This window comes from Leptidea sinapis, chromosome Z, assembly GCF_905404315.1.
Source record: "Leptidea sinapis chromosome Z, ilLepSina1.1, whole genome shotgun sequence".
Taxonomy (NCBI): Eukaryota; Metazoa; Arthropoda; class Insecta; order Lepidoptera; family Pieridae; genus Leptidea; species Leptidea sinapis.
The window spans coordinates 33,115,071-33,135,826 of record NC_066312.1 but is presented as its reverse complement, the minus strand read 5'-3'; the positions used below and the strand labels follow the sequence as shown (position 1 = coordinate 33,135,826).

The following is a 20,756-nucleotide window of genomic DNA, read 5'->3' as shown; positions in this document are numbered from 1 at the left end:
AATAAGTCTGTATTGAAAGTCAAAAACAATCCATTCCAGTCCATTTCCAATCTGTGGTATCATTAAGAAAATCATTATTGTTAGAGTAACCTTTACCACACAAACGTTTATTAACAATTCTTTTAAATTTCGTAATACATTTGTTTTGAATCTTCTTGTAAATAAATAATATAATAATAATAGTTCAGAGCGGCACTACATTGTAATGGGCAGGGTGTATCAATTACAATCAGCTGAACATCCTGCTCGTCTCTTCCCTGATTTTCATAAAAATAAACAAAGATTATACTTATATTATTATTCCTTGCATTTTCAGGCTGGGTGTTCGACATTACTGGCTCGTACGACCTGTCGTTTTACATGGCAGGGCTTTTCATCGGTCTGTCAGGGTTAGTGCTCCTCGTCTTGCCACTGTATCGGTGCATCAAGAAATACAAGACTAAGCGGAAACGACAAACCCACCAGGAACCAAAGATAAACGGCGTTATGCCGAGTAACGGGAAAATTGTAAATTAAATTTATGGGCTTAAGATGATTTTATGTATAAGTTTCATAATCTTAGTTATGTAAGGTTTATCTGGTTCCTATATTAGAACAATGTGAGCTAGGTACTCGTAAGTACGTGCTATATATTATGTGTCGGATTTCGAGTGTTTTCATAACGCAGAGTTTTATCTATAATAAAACTATGTAACTACATATAGAAATAGTATCAAAAATTTATTGGAAACTGGTTATATTATAAGATGTATCGTAAATACTGCTTTTAAATTGCTTGCTGATTAAAAAGTAGCCCATTTTAATCTGAATATGAAGTGAATTAACAGTTTTTTTTAATATTATGGGCAAAAGTGACGGTACTAGGAAGGAGTTCAACTAACGATGGGGTGCCCTACCGACAATGCAGTATCGCTCAGGGATTCTTGATTGAACACTAAGTTATCGGCATCGCAATTGCACTCGACAACTTGAGACATAAGATTTTAAGTCTCATTAGCCCAGTAATTTCACAAGCTGTGGTGCTCTTCAAACCGTAAAACAACTAGGGTTGAGTTCGAACACTTCGTGCGCGACGGTACCAAGGGGTGACAGACGTCAGGTGGTGTTACGGAGAAGGGCAACGCGTGAAACTGGAGTAAACCGGTTCTCGCTGACTTCTTAGTAGTCACTCCGTCCCCGCCCCCGTCTGTTACCCTGTGGAACGGTCGCGCACGTAGTTGTCGGACTATAGCGCAAGTAACGCAACAACTACAAACGCAACCTAAGGTGTAGCAATCCGCGATATGACCTTGAACACACGTACTGACACGGCATCGTCAGACTTATTTGAAATGTCATGTACGTGTTAGTACACGTTCAGCAGTTGTTAACACTTCATGACTTCAATAAACCTGTACCTTCTGTCCCTGGTTCGTTGAAGTTTTCACAGCGATATTAGACTTTATTAGACTTTAGCATAACATTAGGTTCAAATAAAAGCAATTAATTAACTGGCAAATAACTTATCCACTCACATCGAAACTTAAAACATAAATTATGATAACATTATTAAGCCTTAGAAAATATAGTTTGTCTTATATCATAAGAAATTAATTACTATTTTGCGAATAAAGATAATAAAATCATCAATAGTTCAATTTCATTATTTACTTAACTAAACAATATGATGGACCATAATAACATTACTGCCAAAGTTGAAATATAGTTATAATACTAATATAAACACTAATAGCGAGTCAACTTTGGACATTATACCGATAAAGTACCATAAAACTGTCTCGACGACTAGCCCTTTAAATATGGCAGGGTTGGCATAAAACTTGCATAGGGTTTTCACTACAGCCATTTATAGTAAAAACTTTACAAAAATTTAGTTGAGTTACAAAATTTTGTTGTGAAATGAGAACATTTGGTGTTCTCATGCTTGCAAACGATTTCGGGTACGTGAAATGCCTAAAAACGAGTATTGATGCGCAATGGAATAAACCGGTTCGAACGCAGACTTCGCGGGTAGGGGAGGGACGCCGCTGTATTTTATTGCGCATCTCATTTTTGCTCAGTCTCCCGGCCAAGATGCTTCAGTCTTTGTATTTATTACGCATATAATACAAGGTTTACATAACTTTTATAACCATTTTCGTTATTTAAATTATAGTATAAAAGGTAGGCCGTGTAAGCTATTGGTGTGAAAAATATAACATGACATGATGGTTAGAAATAGACAGTTAATCGTCGGTTTCCAATGAAATATTATTAAGAAAGGATTATTTTTAGCTCCACAAATCATGTTATAAATAACGAAAACACGGCCTTAGAGAATTTTAAATACCTATAGGTATTATACTTTGTTAGGTGTAGTCAATTTGAATGTTGAGGAATAACATTATGTAGGCATTATTAGCAACTTTGAATCGTCACGACGTACCGATATTTAAGTATATAATAACTCGTACCGTAGGATTAGGTTAAAATTTAGTTTTTTAAATATGTGTACCGCTAAAGGACCAAATTTGATTATTTATGTCAAGTTTCAATTTTGATTCGATACATCGTGTATTTTGTGTGTTGATTTGCTGCTTTGTCAATATATAATACCCGGATTCATTATCTGGGAACATGACGTCACATCGTCGCTTTTTTACGGTGTGCAAAATAAGCCTCACTAGGATATTATTATTAATAAGTAAACTACGATTTATTTTTTTCTGTGTTATTGATTGATGTAAAGATGTTGTGTTGTGATGCTGATTATTATAATTATAATTATGAAAAAATTATGAAAACATCTAGGTTAAGTTCATAGAGTTTTTATTTCACTGACCAGAACTATTAAAGCGACACAGAATAACAGAAACTACTAACAACAAAAGTTAAAACATAACAATGAAAACTTAAAAACAAAGCAGTGATGTCATAAAAATATCACGACATGTACCTAACGGTAATGAAACTGTAAACCGTACTGACGCAGCAGGATGAGCGTGAGGCGGTGAAAGGGGAACGGGAGGGTTCTACATGTTCCAGCGAGGTCTAAAGATAATGTGGCCGTGTAGTATATAATATACATTATTTACTTTTACAAGTATATCATATAAGCTTTCTTTACTGTTGCAAAAAGTATCCGTAATTAGCAAATATATAGCAAAAATATTTTAGTATTCTTAAAATTATAACACTTCACTCTACAGATATTGCTTTGGAATTGATTCTAAGTCACGTTTAAATTAAAAGTCTTACAGTAACTTATTTTATAATGGATATAATCTTTGTACCATTCGCATTATAAGTAAAATATTATGAAGTATATATTATTCTCTTGAAGATTTGTGTTGTATGGTATCAATCAAATCAATATTGATATCTTCTGGTAATCACAAGTAACCTTAAGCAAATGATATAATATATAAGTATAAATAAATAATAATATGGCTTACAGTGCTCTGAACATTTTTTTGAGGTTATACTTAGTGACTCCCTGTACAGAGATTGAGAACGATCAATTTCATATACAAATTGAATGTGATTTGTTGTAACTAAATTTATAGCTGTTGGTACCTTTTAGTTGATTAATTACAGCACTTGATTTTTTAATAATAGAATATAATTAACGGTAATGTTAAGGTGACCAGTTTAAAACTCTACCCATGACTTAAATCATCTATTAAAGATTCTGTAACAGTTAGCTTATTGCCAACATTAAAACACCCAATGTCCTAATAACCATTACATCACACAAACAGATGATGTAAAGTTGTACTTAATTTCATAATAACACTCGTTTGTTTTTTTTTCGATCCCTTTACGCGCAAATAGTTTTAACAGACAACCACATCCTTATTGCTCGATGCGTGGTATCTGTATGAATTTCAAAAAAAGAACATTTTCGTTCGATTTACCAGAACGTCGCGCGCCGTGATAAATAGTAGGTTATTCGAATCCCCGCCATTTTTTTTCAATATTTTTATTGTTTTTTTTTTACAAAGAATGAGCGATTCAAGTTTTGACAGCACTCCGCCTATTTTTAATGCTACAAATTACTACTAATATAAATAATGATTTCATTAATACTTAGTTTATTTGTATATAATCAGTAATGGATGGTATTAGGTTACTACTAGGACTGGCTGTTTTAATGTTAGCACTTAATTTAATTAATGGTAGAATCTTTTAGAGGATTAATATTATGATTATATGTAGATAAAGTCTTGTATGCAACTGTTGATAATTAGGTATTAAATAACTCATGTGGTACTATTATAGTGTTTTAATACCACTTATTACACAACAGTTGCATAAATAACAATTACAGACTTCTAAGGTTTTCATGTCAGAAAATTTCAATGTTACAAAATATGACATTTAATAATACTATAGTAATATTTCTTCAAACTAACCTTTATTAACACACTTTGTTATATATTCCCATAATCAATTATATTTAATTAAAACCAATATTCAAGTAATTATTGTATTTTAAGAATTTCTCACATATTTCTTATAGATAGTTTAAGGTTATAGTTATAAATAAATAATATTGGTCAACAAAATATGCAAAAAGTAACTGTCGATAAAAGTTAAAAGTTACTGTCGATCAGAACATTAAGTAATATATATGTGAATGAGGTCATTGACCGAAATTTTTTCGTAATTTGCGACACAATGTACATACTAGCAATACGGATGGTTTGGAACAGTTATACGGATTTCAAATAAATTACCTATAAATATATTTAATACGAAAATAATGAAGATTTGAATAACAATTAGTACTTGTTGATCAATTAAATATAAGTACGGTTTTAGTGATGGGTCGAATGTGATTCAAACCGAATACGAACGTCGGCCGAAAATTAGTAAAAATCAAAACTTTGGTTCGGTTGATTTTCGCCTCGCTTTCCCGGGAGTGACAGGTCGCGTTTTGTTATCGCACCCCCGAGTGGGTATGGGCCGGTCGGTGCTCATTAGCAAATACGTCATCTTTGGAAGCTTAAGTTGAGAAATATAAATGTTTTCTTGTTGCAAGTGGCTTGTTTTATTTGACAATATGATTCGTTTAACAGATATGGCAATGGATTAACAGATATCATAATGCCACAGTTCGGTTAAGCCGAATGTAAAACAAAGTTCGGCCCATCTCTAGTTTTTTGTCAATAATTTATAAAATATTGTTCTATTTCCGACATAGTTATAAAACGGCAGTGACACCAAAGACAGCTTCTTATTGAATTACAACAGTAGCACGTTAAAATCGATTCATGTGTATTTAATATTAAATAGCGTTTTACTGAACATTGTAATAATTAACTAGAAACAAACGTTAAAAGTGCACTGTTTGATATTTGATAAGATAGTAGTTACGGCTTATAACTGATAACGTAGTTATAATCTATCACTTCTTGTTATCAAACAAGTACAGATAACTCGCGAGTTGAATGCATAGTTCAGGAATGCGATAGTGATGTGACCTAATTATAATTGATGACGATAATCATGAGTGTGTCGATAAATTTTAATTATGCTTTAAGTTTAAAATTTTAACCTAGTAAATAAATCTCAAATTTAATTCTGCCTTTCTTAAACAATCATGTCTAAAACATTTTTCGCCATTTATCAGGATTGGTAATAAATAAAAACTATTTTTTTTTGGATCGGAAAATGATGGACTCGGATCGGTCATTCCTAAAAAAAAAGTGTGTGTGTACTTATGTATGTACGCAAAATCTTATAGTTCTTTGGCCTAACGAAGAAAAAATCATTAAAATGATTTAAACCTTGTGCTATTCTACGTTTTTAGATAGAACCATATTGTAAAAATCTCACAAAGATGGCTATGACAATTAATTATTAAATAATGAATACGGCTGTATGGGCTCAAACCCTTTGCCTGTCCTAATAATGGACGAAGAAACAAAAAAAAAAAACGAATGACGCAAACGTCAGAAAATTTTAGGAACCAACATTTCTTTTGTGTTACAGTGATGCGCGCGAATCAAATTATATTTTTAAATTTCATTCTCGCCATTTTTTCATAACGCGCCTAAGAAGTATAACTTAGAAATGAGACGGGATCGCTACTTTAATGTTAACGCGATAACTCGGTATTCATTTGAATTTAGTTCTTGTGCAGTCCTCTTAGAGAATAATTTAGTAGGCGGCAAAAATCGCGTATCGAATAAATATTAAATAAAGCTTGCCAGTTTTAATAAATATTAGATTATATGATTATTAATATATAATACGTTATTTTATCAGCTATCTAATATAACGAACACCTCTAGACTACGGCACAGCAGACGTGCGAGGAGAGGCGTGCGGACAGCGGGGGGAGAACCTCCCGCTCTTCATCCCAGGCCCCGACTGCATTCAACTCGCACGATATCTTTTTATAAATAGGTACAAGTCGTACTTTATGTACTTTTATGTGCGGTTGTTGATGTAGTGTTAAGTATTTTTTAAATAATTCTGTGAGACAACTTTTTTTTTAATTTTTTATTGCAGTCATTTAGGAATCCGCCATTTTGTTTATAATAATATAGTAATAATAATACATACTCTGTCAATATTTCAGCTGTCTCACTGTTGCCACAGTACATTAATAGGACAGTACTTTAACTTCATACTAGAGCGCCCAAATCCGACGCAAGCACACAAATACACACGATTTTTACTGCCGCTAAACAATATTTTACCAGTGGGAGGCTCCTTTGTACCGGATGCCGCCTAGATTATGAGAGACTTGACAACTTATGTCTCAAAGTGACGAGCGTAGTTGTAGTGCCGCTGAGAATTTTTGGGTTTTTCAATAATACTGAGCGGAACTGCACTGTAATGAGCAGGGCGTATCAATTACCATCAGCTGAACGTTCTGCTTGTCTCGGCCCCAATTTTCATAAAATAAAAAAATATTTGTGAGCAAAACTATTGAGCCACACCGTTCGCCGCTAGTCTAGAGACTAGTCGCTGCATTTTTGTATGTGCCAACCCTACCTCTTCGCCCAGACGTAGGTATAAATATCAACCGCTGAGATACATTACTGTTCTATTACTTGTATTGTGGTATTGCAGTTCATCGCCTACAGCCTGCTTACAATAGAGAGTCTTACAATATACTAGCGCATAGACGAACTATTTGTGTGAGAGAAGAACATCAAATCAAATCAAAATCAGTTTATTCACGTAGGTAACAGAAATGACACTTATGAATGTCAAAAAAAATATTTTTCTTATTGAATCTATCGCTACTCCGTATAGGGTTGAGCTAATGAGAAGAAGTAGCAAGTACTCATTGCCACTCTTTTATATCAAGATTTACATTTAAGGAGATACAGCAAGATAGAAAAAGAAAACTTATCTATTGTTGCTGTAATCCGATTCACAACATTCAGCCATGGAATAAGCTCCTCATCATCTTGCCACATATGGAAATATCAAAATTGGTTACAAATTATCGGGCTGTCAGAACGTCTATTCGCTAGTATATTGTAGGGCTATAGTGACCGTGTTTCCTTTTTATACGGACGCTGGCCTCAAATTTAAATTTCTCTGCTGTTAACATACTGTAATCCTCTACTCTGTGACTCGTATGCGTATTGTTATATTAAATAAATAGGTATGTTTGGATTGTTGATAAGCATTCAAGTGATACGTAAGGGACATCCATAAATTACGTGACACGAATTTCATGATTTTTTGACCTCTCCCCGTCACATGTGAGATCCGCCCTTATATTTTGAAAAAAATGTGATGAACATAATTCGGGACTCCTCTCCGCTCCTTGTCATACAATATCACAATTTGTCGAACCCTCCCCTTAATGTGTGACTTAATTTATGAATGGCCCAAACTGCAACGGAATGATAATCTTATGTAAGATAAAATATTCCGTGTTGCAGTTGTACAATAGTGAATCGATTCATAGATTTTTTTTTTATATTTGATTTAAAATAATTCTGTAATGAGAACACTAGCGCGAACGACCGATTTTTTGTGTGTAGAACAATTATATTGTAATATTTGAAGGCTACAGCTGATTTCTCTTTCAAATATTTAAGGCTTTAAAGCGGCGTAGAATCTATTCGTTCAAGTCGGCTTTTAAGGTTCATTCGTTCATCGTTATTTCTTTTTTATAATGGACGAGACAAACATGAAGTTCAGCTGATGGTTATTGATACGCTCTGCCCATTACAATGTAGGGCCGCTCAGGGTTCTTGAAAAACCCAAAAATTCTGAGCGATGCTCGTTTCCTTGAGAAATATGATGTTAAATCTCATTTGCCCAGTAATTTGACTAGCTACCGCGCCCTTCAGACCGAAGCACAGTAATGCTTAGACATTACTGCTTCACGGCAGAAATAGGCGGCGTTATTGTACCCATAGTCTAGCCGGTATCTTGTGCAAAGGAGACTCCCACTGATATATGCCCTTAGTTGCCTCTTACGATACTTGAGACTTTTCTGTTCTATTTATGTCCCGAGGAAGCACAGAGCAGTTAGCCTCAAATCTTTAAAACAACGAAAATTTTAAAATTTTAATAATAGTGACAAAAATTTTGGTTATATCATTGGTGTTTCTATCATATTCTAAAATAACAACGTGTTTTGTTGGATACTTCGGGCCTAGTTTGTATATGAGTTAACTTAGTCACTGATGGCGCATTTCATTATGTATTTTGACGTCACAGTGTGCGCTATTTTAAAAATTTACTCCTATTTTTTTTATTACGCGCCAATTGAAGCACAATGGCTTCAGTAATAGGCTTTTCTTTGATTTTATAAAATACTAGCTTTTACCCGCGACCTCGTCTCTGTGGGATAGTTACTATTGGCAGCATTTTTTATTCGTTACGATACTTTGCATATATTACACACACAAACTGCTCTTTACGCTGCCGGCGCGGCGCTCTTCTACGATACAGCGGCTATCCCTTGTCATTGTGGACAGTCTCTTTAAGAGTATTTCCCTGCGAACTTCTATCTCGTATTTCATCCCCATGTAGGTCTAAGTTTTAAAAATTACTTCTTATTAAATGCCTAAGTACAAAGTATCATGGCTTTATCTCCGAAAATGATGAATTCCCATACAAACTTTCATCTCTTATTTCAACCTGTTCATGCCTTTTTTTCAACTAAAAATGGTAGCTTATGTCCTTTCCCAAAGGGCTGTATTGTACCTAATATAGTCAAAATCGGATTCGGAGTTGGGCGTGAAGGTGTGACCTTGTTTGGACTTCCATACATACGAATTTTCATCCCTTATTTCATCCCTACACCATTCGAAACTTTTTAAAAACGCTAGACTAAAATATATATATTTATTCCCTATCAAGTGCCTAAATACAAAGTTTTATGGAGTCATCAGTCATTATCGAATATTGACGAACTTCCAAACAAACTTTCATCCCCTATTTCAACCCCTCCGTTTATTAATTCGCAACAAATGATAGCCTATGTCCTTTTCAAAGCTTTATTCTATCGTTGTATTAAATTTCATCGAAATCGGTTGAGTGGTTTAGGCGTTTCACACCATAACAAACAAACTTACGTTCACATTTGTAATATTAGTAGCGGTTATATTCAAAAATGATCGTAAAGATTCGATAGCCAACTGGTATTTTTATATTCCCTTATTAATTAAATTAAATTATTAATTCCACTTTATGATAAGAAAAAATTTTGTATAGTTAAACAATAGTCATTTCATAGTCCGTATCGTTTGTGTGTTGGTAAAAGCAAATTGTTTCTGCTATAGTGACGTCACAAAATGGTGGCGGCGTTTCCAATCACGTGACATACAGATAATAAAACTATGATTTTTAATTTAAAAATATAAATAGTACTCATTATCTTTATAACAAAATTAGTATTGAATTTGTATTTCTCATGGTAAAAACTCTACAAGTAACATACTTTCGTAATTTAATTTTAATAGATGAAATTGACATGTTCTTTTTATACTACTAAGTTAATACCAAAGAAAGATTTGGTGCTTGTGTGAAGTCTGCTATTTGGTGAGCTGATACGTTTCAAGTGAATCACTGTTTAAAACACTAATAGCTCTTAGAACAATCTAAATCTCTCTTGGAACAATCCTATGCTGGGAAAGTAAACATAACTATTTCTTTTTTAATTTCTTCATTGTCTTTGGGCTCATGCATTTAGTTACTCGACGTTGACGGAGCCCTATTCAAATTTAACTCTGATTTGATTTAACATATTACAATAATGTGTTGCTGTACGTTGGTTCTATTCGAATTTAAAGAGTGGATCATAGTGACGTATATACTTAATATATAATCACATTGAATATCGTTGTAACTGGAATTTCGTACTATTAAATCAATAAAGAAAATAAATCAAATAAATTAATAATAATATTCTAAAAAACATCAACATTGACAATACTGATTGTTATTTCGTCAACTTCTTATTTTTTGTCTTATGGAACGACAAAAGTTCACTATAGTATATTGTAGTAACGTGATCCAACTTTGGTTTGATTGAAAGAGAGTACTGTGTGAATATTTAATTCGTTTACTGCAAGGATTTTGTATTATCCACTCTATATAGATATATTCCTATAATGTTTATTCTTAAACAATATTATTATAGTAGCCAAAAACAAACGGGTAACAAATGTATTATGTATAATATCATGTGTGCGTCTTTAGTAAAATAGCTTTAATTTAATTCTTGTTTTATTTGACATTTTTCCAAATACTTAGACTAACTTATCTACCGAGATTGAAATTGAAGTCTCTGCCAAATATTTTAAATATATTTAAAGAGCTGTCTAGCTTTTTGCTATTTCTATAGTTTTACAAGTTTAAGGTGGAAAAAGTGGTGGTGGTGAAAGAAGATATAAAATGCTAGGGTACAAATACTATTGTCGGAGCGATATTATGTGCAATTGATAAAACTGCGTTGGTTTGGATATCCTGAATTTTGTATGGGATATTCTAGCGGGTACCTACTACGGGTTCTATAATATTATATTAAAGGAAAGCCCTTTGCGAGGTAGTATCAAATCATACACGGCGTTTAAACCCGTTTTTTTAAGGCATTAAAGCCGTTTTCTCCACGTAACATCACGCAAGGAATTTGACTCTATTATTTAGTTGTCCATCTAAAGCATTATTTCCCAAAGCGAACTAGACCCCCAGGGGTTCACCGGGGTCTACATTGGAGTGATAAAAATGGGGGTTTACAATTCATAAGGCCAAAAATATTTTTTTGCTTTTTGACTTCACCTATCAATGTAAGCAGATAATATTTGAATAATTTCAGTGACTGTTACTTGTAATAACTTGCATATTATTCCATATTCAGTATGACGCATGTTCTTTGCACGTCAAAGGGACGAGATAGGACTTGTGAGAGATGCATGCAATCTTTACTCATTTGTTTCCCAAATTTTGAAAAGTAAATTGATGTTTGTGTTTGCCAGTGTCGGAAAAAGTCATTTACCTGTTTATTTGGTAATTTATCGTTTCTGTTTCCAGATGGACGGAAACAAAAGATGTTCAGGTTCAAACAGGCACAACCTATCGTGTCTGTTTGTTCGTGCTCGTTAATGGCATAAACGGTTCAAATCAAATCAAATCAAAACGTTTATTGAACTCATAATATTGATTAACAATGGCTTAAGTTCAGTCACACACTTAATTTCATAACAATAAATAAATAATATCAAACATATAAAATTAAATCAAACAAATCAAATAAGTAATATAAATAACATCAAACAATTAAAATCACACTTAAAAATAAATAATCTTGGATATTGTAATAGCATTTGCTGCTTAATTTACTTTTTGTGAAAATGAGCGCGTAGTTGACACAGTATTACTTAGTTTTTCAAATATTTTACTCACTTACAGGTTAAATTGATTTGAAACACCTGTTTTCATTGATTAGTGCGGCCAGCTCTCCGTAATATTTAGTATTCCGACAGGTTCTTAAACAAGAAAGTTATTAAATTATACGTCGAAATCTATTCTATAATTGCATAGATCTGGGATCGTATATATCTTTGAGGGGCGAAGTGGAGTCTACATCCCTTTTGCTAGCATACATATTATCATCTCAAAGTAAAAAAACAAACAATTTGGTATCGTATCCTTTAGTTAAAAAACAGTTTTTATGTTTAAAGTAAAAAGGTAGAGTGCATTGAATTGGTACACCCAATTAGCCGTGTACAACCTACTTATGAGCCTATTGAAATAAAACTCATCCCATATGAATGAATAAATTTAAACCAGAATTCCCAATAAGCACGACGAATCGAAAGCCCTGTTGAACAAAAGTGAATATAGAAATGAATGCTCATATGGGAATATGAATTCTGTGCATATTATAAAGAAAATATGATAAAATTCATTTTTTTTGCCATATGCATCAATATGTTGTTTCAGGTTGGTTTTGTTGTTTCATAGGTGTATTTTTTATACGCTTAGTATTTTTGTACCGGTATTTTTGAAAGTGATCTTCACGCACTTCAAGACGTGGATTATGTTTACGTGATTGTCGCGAATGTCGTATGAAGCAATAACAAATGAAGAAATAACAAATCTTTTTAAACTTTAAATTTAAATGATGTTAGTTGCCTTATTTAATTTATTACTTTTATTAATATTGTATGTTTCAGGTATTGTGTTTTTTTTGTTGTTAATTAAGTTTTTCTATTCTATTCTATACTAGTTATAAGTACATTTGATTCTGTATTACGACCAAAAGAGGGTGATCCAAAGTTCAATATCAAGCCGTAACGGGACGTTAGGAAACCATCTTTTTACAAATTATGGACAGTAACAAAAAATAAACTTTTTTCTCAATTTTTTGGTTATTGTGGTTAATGTTGGTTATTTTGGCTACATAACGTATGTTTAATCGCAATAAAAAATAATAACGCAATTGCCCCAATTTTTCTTAGAACTTTTTGCCGAACTATGAGTTCAACATTTTCAAAATATCTTGACTCTGACATAGCCATTTTTTAAACTGGTACAACAGGCTATTACATAGTAAGCTGAATTTAATTAAATAAATATAAAAATAGCTTTAATAACTCGTTATAGTATCGGTTATCTGCAGGTAAAGTCCCGTGAAAATCCGACAGATGGATACTTATAAAAAAAATCTGGTTTGCTTTATGTATTTCATGTAATCGTTCATAAAAATATTTTTTATGGTCACCGATGCCATCAAACGAATGTCAGTGTGTCAGCTATTGTGAAATGGCCGTGGGCAGGACACATAGATCGGAAACATGGCTTGTGGGACAAAATGGACTTGGAGTACCACAGATGCGATTAAGATTACTTCGTCTGGTTTAATCCGTATTTTGTCTGGATTTTATTTTAAATTAGATGGAATATAGTAATAAAACTACATGTTAATTAATATCAAATGAGTCTATAAGAGGAACGAAATCTAAATTAGACAATTTATTATGGTTTAAAGTAAAAACCCTCACCTTCTGGGATAACGCACGGAACGCGAGAGGTCGCGGGTTTGAATCCCGCATCGTTCATAAAATCTTGTTTTCAGTTTTATTTGTGTAAATGAGACAGTTAAAAAGTCCGAACTTTTATCGAATTACTAATTAATGGTAACCCTAAATGTGATTGAAGTATGACTTCCAGAAAATTGCAAGGATGAACTGGTTTGAAGTAGCGCAAGACCAAATTGTGTGAAGGAAGTATGTGAAAGAAGCACAGACCAAACCAGGTTAGAATGGCTGTTAGACAGAGAATAATTCTTTTGAATTTCACGACAAGCTTTAATTTTGATACTATAAACAGTACTTTAACATTTCAATTAAACGTATGATAAATATACAAATTTATTTTTGTACCAAAATTTACGAACGATGCGGGATTCGAACTCGCTCTTACCAATAAGCCCACCGTCCATCAAAAAAGCAAATTAATAATTATAAACACAGGAGTTATTCAGTACAGTAGATGCATCAATATATAGGTACATAGCATTATGCAGCATGCTCGCAGCGTTTTATTAAATTAAATATATAATACTATAACTTTAAGTTAATTACATGAAGGAAATAAAAAAAACATGAAGCAGACCTCCTGGTAACAAGATCATCCAGCCACCACAAGTAGCGCCCATTCACGAGCATGACGCATGCACCAGCCATTGCCTCCATCGACTATATTTTAGGGAAGGAAGCGACCCCTTACAGAGTTACAGTTGAAAATCTGCTCAACCCCAATAAGTTCAAGTCCCGCATCGTCTATAAGTTTCGTGATAACTTATTCAAACAAAACAAATCTTATAACTATATTTACAATATTACGACTACATAGAATGAAAACTATCATTACGTGGAAGGGTACCAAGAATACTGGCAGCATTTCCGCGTTGGATAGCTAGGCTGATCCGTTGACCGAGATAGCTGCCAGCGCTTGGGTTTCCAGTAGCCTTATTGATAATTATATACAAGTATATTTAATCCCGGAAGTGAGGGATATCACTTAAGAATAACAAACTGAATGATAAATAGATAATCATTCAGCATAGTTTATTACTATGTCAACTGATAGCCAGAATAAAGGTGACTGAGGTGAATTTGATAAATGTATTTAAGTGCTCGTTAAGACTTAATAACATTATTTGGACTCTTTTAATATTATTTTTATATTTTATATTAAGCTATTGCATAGCTTCTATCGCGGGCCTTGAGCGTGGAGACCGAATCCAGAAATTCCGTAACGAAAATAACCTAACCCTGGGGGTGTAGATGTATATAGATATTTCGCCACGGTCATTACTGTTGCCGTGGAACAGCGGTTACCACGTATGCTTTTTGTGTAGAAGGTCCCAGGTTCGAGTCCGGGGTACGTTTGATTTTTTTTAATTTCTTTATTATTTTTATCACGTTTTTTTAATTTTTAGTTAGTTTCACCTGTCCTGTTGTCTGTCTGTTATCAAATCTTGCAAGTTAAATTTTACTCACTTCACGTTTGCTTTTTTTTTAAATTAATTTTATCAAAAATAACCTCAATATTGTTACTTTTTTTTATTTTTATTCTTTGTTGTTTTTGAAATATGAATAATATGAAAATGCGTCAGTCGACAGTTGTGGTCCATTCAATGGGAAACGAGTGCCATCTTGTGTTAAAATATAGAACTACGATAAATAAATTTATCAGTTTCTTTTCACTTTTTTGGATCACTTTGTGTATCCAAAAAATAATCCGAGCAACTGGAGTACACTGTAGAAGGTTCGAAAATACTTGCTACGAATGGTAATAAATTTCCACTTATTTTGGCTGGCAAATTCAACATCAACTTCGCTGATAAAAAATCAGAGCGGTTGACAACGTTTCTTTCGAAGATATTGAATTTGTATTTTTATTTATGTTAATTGTCTCCCTTATGTATTGTAAAGTATGTTTATTTCACGAAATATATTTTTTTAATGATTTTTTCGATTTTTCAAAGTGAAATTAAAATATTTATATTTAAAATAGCATATAATATCACTTATTTAAAGTCAAAAACTACCACCTATTCGAAGAGGTATGCCTCAGACCTGAGAAGAATAGGCTTTTTTCATAAAAATATGAATGCAATGTAAAATCATACAATAAAATGTATAATTAAATAGCCTGAGGGCGGTCGCTCCATTCCCAATCAGCGGTATCACAATATGTGGTATAAGAAAGCCATTTATGTTATACTAAGTAACTTTACTACTCCGCCATTTTAACCATATCTTTTGAATTTCGTAACACATTTTCTGGAATCTTGTTGTAAAAGCATATATATCGCCCCACAAAAGACTTACCTACTAACTCGACTCGCCGAGTAGTAGGCATTATAAGTTTATGTTTGTTCCTTTTTACTATAATAGTTATGACAGTTTCTTGCAAATTCACTTATGTGCCCATGGGATACATAACATTATAAACACTATATTGATAGGCAACAGTCAAGATGTTTATTTCTTTTAATTTTGCTCTCAATGATTCTTTAGGCGCTAGATTATAAAATATAGCGCGAATAGCCCTCTTATGCAGTACAAAGATGGTATTGATATCGGCAGCATTGCCCCATTGCAATATACCATAGGATATAATACTATGAAAGTAAGTAAAAAAAACTACGTTTAAAAAAATGACTTCAAAATCTAAAAACTATAAAATAACTTAAAAATTTTATGTAATACACCTCTTATGCAAACCTTTACCTCTAATATTAATAAAATACTATTATTTGTATGTGCTACCTATTGACAGATTTTAAGTCGGGAGACTAGCCACAGCCTAGTCAGAAATCCACATACCGCAGGCCTCACTGAGTCACACAGTAGTAGATACATCACGAAGAAGAATGAAAGAGTCCGTACGTCTTAGCATTGAATTCTGAAAATTCTTTTAAAGCGTTGCTTATTATTTCCAATATTTTATTACTAGTCTAGTTGAATATACGTGTAGGATCCTGTTGCCTTGTTTCGTTGTAAAAAAAAGTCCAGTTGTAAAAACACAAGCTTGTTAATGACAACTCGTTTGCAATATCCTACTTTCCACCCTTGTATTCCAATGTAGTACACATAGATTCCGACAAACTATACGCCAATGCAATATTATGAACAGATTGCTCTGCTAAGTCTGTGGTGTGAGTCCCAAGCCATTAGGCATTATCCCACTACTATTATATATCTTCTGCTTAACTACTAATACTGCAATATTCCAAATCCAAAGGTTAAAGCTCAATAGATACGAAGATCAAAAAAATCTAACGAAATAGAGGCTTTTACGCCTTGCACAGCTGCAGCATATTGACAAATAAATAGAGAAGTTATGTCAGTCACGTTCCGATGGTCTCAATCAGAGCGGGGATTCGATATCCCGGCGCGGCCCGCTCGCTCAGAAATCCTCTTACGTGCCCGATAGGATTAGAAAGTTGTGTGATATTAGAAAAGTTATTGAAACTGTATGGATAGAGATGGTGTCTAACGAAGTTATAAAATTAATTCTTTGAACTTGTGTGTAAATTATTGATTTTCATGATGATTTTACACTTAAGACACTCCTTACATACCTATCTATCAATTCTGGATTTGACTTTGCTTTTGTTTGGAATAGTAGGACATACGTGTTAGGTTCGTGGCAAGCGATCGCTAGAGGAATCGAATCAATCAAATCAAAATCACTTTTGTCAAAGAAATGACACTTATGAATGTCAAAAGTTTGAGAGGGTTGAGCTTTAATGAAAAGAAGTAGCAAAAAACTCATCGCCACTCTTTTAAATCAACATTTACAGCTTCATATTTTTACAAATCATTTTAGGTACAATATATTATGTAAAGTGATGCAACAAAATTACTCTAACATCAAATACTCAACGCCTAAAATGAGTAAGTATCACAGGCGCGCATCATTTAGGAAGATACGCGGGTTTCTTCAAAACCAAGCAAAAAGGTTTATTCCAAGGCATTAAGGGGAGAGTGGTCAAAAATAGTTTCGTAAACACAACAAATGGGTTATGTGGCTAACGTGCAAAGAGACTTCTGTGTTAGCCACTGTAACAATATTAATTTTACTACTTTCCGCGACTATTTCAAGAGAGGACTCGATAGACATCTTTTTGTAATATTTGTAGACGGTCACTTTTAAGACCTATAAATAAAGGAACCGTGTTGTCTACGGCTGCTGTCAACAGGTCGACTTGCTAGGTACCTACTGAAAATCAGTGTTGGAATTGGGGTGATCCTTATTTCAATTCCAAAAAATGCTGAGTGGGTGTTCTTTTCATGACGCCGTATTTTTAAATTTGTTAATTTTACAATGTATATAATGTTTTGTGTTGTCATGAATAAATGAATACTTTACTTTACTTTACATACAAGTTTCAGATCTGTTAAATGCATTCATGAAAGAGACCTGAATAGACGTACTTTAGATGTCGTGTACACGGTATCTCGTCATCTGCCATCAGCCGATAGAAGAAACATATTGTGTAGAAAATATCACATTGCCTTGAACAAAAGGTGTGAGCTTCAACAGTTGACAATAAACAGTATGAAAGAACCCCGTTAGAAATATGTGATCCACTACTAAAATTCTCTCGGGAAGCCCATATAATGGAGTTTCGAGAGAAACTTATCATCTCAAGTCTTTTTCTCTTCCTTATAATGGTCGCTGCCCATTCACACTAGATTTTCTAGAAGATCAGTAGCCTTCTTGACAAGCGACCTGTTTAAACAACTGGAGTAAATGCAGAAATGTATAGATATATCAGTCGAAGCTTATTATGGTGTCGTTTGTGGCATATTTCAGCTTGATTTTGTATGACATGCATTGGCTATATGTATAAAACGTCATTGGTTGGGAAGCTAAACTATCCCCAGGTGACGAAGGCTATATTATATTTTCAAAAATATTAGCAATCCTTACTAAAACTCCAATAATGTAAACTTAAGGTGTAAAAAAATACCTAAAATATTCATTAAATCGCGTGCGCTGCGAAAACTTTTCATGATAGAATAAAATAATGTTTGCAGAACACAGCATTATTTACAAAAAATGTCGGAACAGAATTTGTTATAGGTTTATTTAAAAAAAAAAATAATCGGTATATTACGTAATCAGTCCTATATGTACGCGGACGAAGTCGCGGGTATCAGCTAGTACAATATAAATTTTTAGGTAATATATCATTAGTAATATATCATTAGTAATAGATGTTATTAATATCTCATATGAAATATTAATAACGTCTATTCCCTAAATATTAATAGCATCTACACTATCAGCTAATCTATAAAATTCTTCTTCAAAGAATGGCTGAAATGAATCTCAATATTATGTGAGATGTATGAATTTATGAAAAATGATTTAGTGAGATGGATAGGTATCACAAAATTGTATTATATTATAAGCGTGCTTGGAATAGTGAAACCTTGAATTATTTTCCACTTTGTTGGACAAAGCACCATTGTGTATAATCAAATAATATACTTAATCATCCTTAAATATCACGAAGCCAGAATTATATTTTTATTCCAGAGGAGATTTATACGTATATAGGCCCTGAAATAGGGCCCAATATGTCGGGCTCGGGTGTCCTTGTATTTTAATTTCTACCCGCATAGTACTGATTATGCGGGTAAAAATTAAAATACACTGTCTTCCTAAGATTATATTTGTCGTTAGCACCGTAAGTGCTTAAGGTCTTTTCAATTATTCTAATCGAAATCGAGCTGATGATTTTTTTTATGCACTGGCATGTTTGTCGTACTCCGGAAAAAATATTTGAATCAGTTACTCCTAAGATGGAGAGCAATCAAAGCTCAATAAAGAGATTAAATGTATCCTTTCCGCTTATCTCATTTCCGCGACCTCTCGGAGCCACAATCTGCGATTTGAACCAGATATGCGTACTCGAACGGTTGGCTCAGTTGGAAAGAGCGCTCAGACGGCACCCGAGAAGAGTTCGAGTCCCGCATCGTTCATAAATTAATATAATTAAAAAAATTACAAATTGTTTAGATTTGTAAGAGCGACATCTCAAGTCAATTTCCTAATATGTTATTATTGGGGTTGAGCAGGTTACCAACTCTAAAGTAGATCCTGTAGATGAACCCACAAGATGAATATCTCCCTATTTTGACCAATGTTATGATTTTCAGTCAGAACCTGTTCAGTACATATTTATATATATTTTTTATAACTCGAGCGCTTTAGAGAAATTGCTTTGTTTATAACTTTAAATCATTCTTAACATTATATTTATTAATTAAACATGTTAAGACATCATCTTTTGTTTTAATCTTTCAAAATTATCATGTAAAATTAATGAAGTGTCTATGTGATTATTATCAGCAAGCAATAGAATAAATATATAGCAATCAGTAATCTTATTAAAAGGGTTGAGATCCATTCCTGCGAAGTGATCTAATTTGGGTCAGAAATAATATTACGGATTTTGTCTCAAGTTGGTAACAAGTTATTAATTAACTGTCCTATCTTCGATATTCAACGGAATTACCTGCCTACAAAGTTCACTCGATGAAAACAGCCGATTAATTCTACTTTTGTTGGAGAATTCGATTCATGAACTTAATCACTTTCAGATAACTAGTAATATCGCTAGGAAAATATTAGGGAAAGAAGGGGCAAGAGACTTATGTGATGGAACGTAAGGCAACCGCCCATGGACACCACAACACTAGGAGTCATGCGTTTAAGTTGGGAGTTTGCACTAAGCTTGAGAGTCCCTAAATCATATCTGTTCGGGAAAACTGCTACCTGTAATTGGTTTTGTGGCTGTGGCTGTACGAGGCAAGTAATTTTTCCCAAAACTCACGTTTGTAAAATGCCAGACGTCAACATGATGGACGTAATGTCTGATTGTGGATTTCGGCCGCTTAAGTATTCTCATTATAATTTGTGATAAAAAATATATGGTGCGATTCTAAGGCTTTTTGTTAAAAATACAAAACACGCCTCAATATGAAAGAAAAACATCACAGAACGAATCATTGCTCTCGTTAACTTTTTTTTTTATGAAAATAAAGGACGAGACGATCAAGACTTTTAGCTGATGGTAACTGATACGCCTTGCCCATTACAATGCAGTGCCGCTGAGGATTCTCGAAAAACCTAAAATTCTGAGCGGCACTACAATTGCGCTCGTCTACTTGAGACAAATGGTGTTAAGTCTCATTTGTCCTTCTTCACTAGCTACGGCGCCCTTCAGATCGAAACACAGTTATGTTTATACATTACTGCTT

At 33.4% G+C, this 20,756-nt stretch overlaps 1 protein-coding gene across 2 annotated transcripts in view; it reads left to right on the top strand.

Annotated features, from left to right (window-relative positions):
- Positions 1-10,684, top strand: part of LOC126979140 (uncharacterized) — a 67,471-nt gene extending 56,787 nt beyond the window's left edge. For both annotated transcript variants that reach the window (XM_050828371.1, XM_050828372.1), the window contains exon 5: positions 317-10,684. In XM_050828371.1, coding sequence (XP_050684328.1) covers positions 317-516 — 200 coding nt within the window. In that variant the 3' untranslated portion in view covers positions 517-10,684. The remainder of the gene's footprint in view (positions 1-316) is intronic.
- The last annotated feature ends 10,072 nt before the right edge of the window (positions 10,685-20,756 follow it).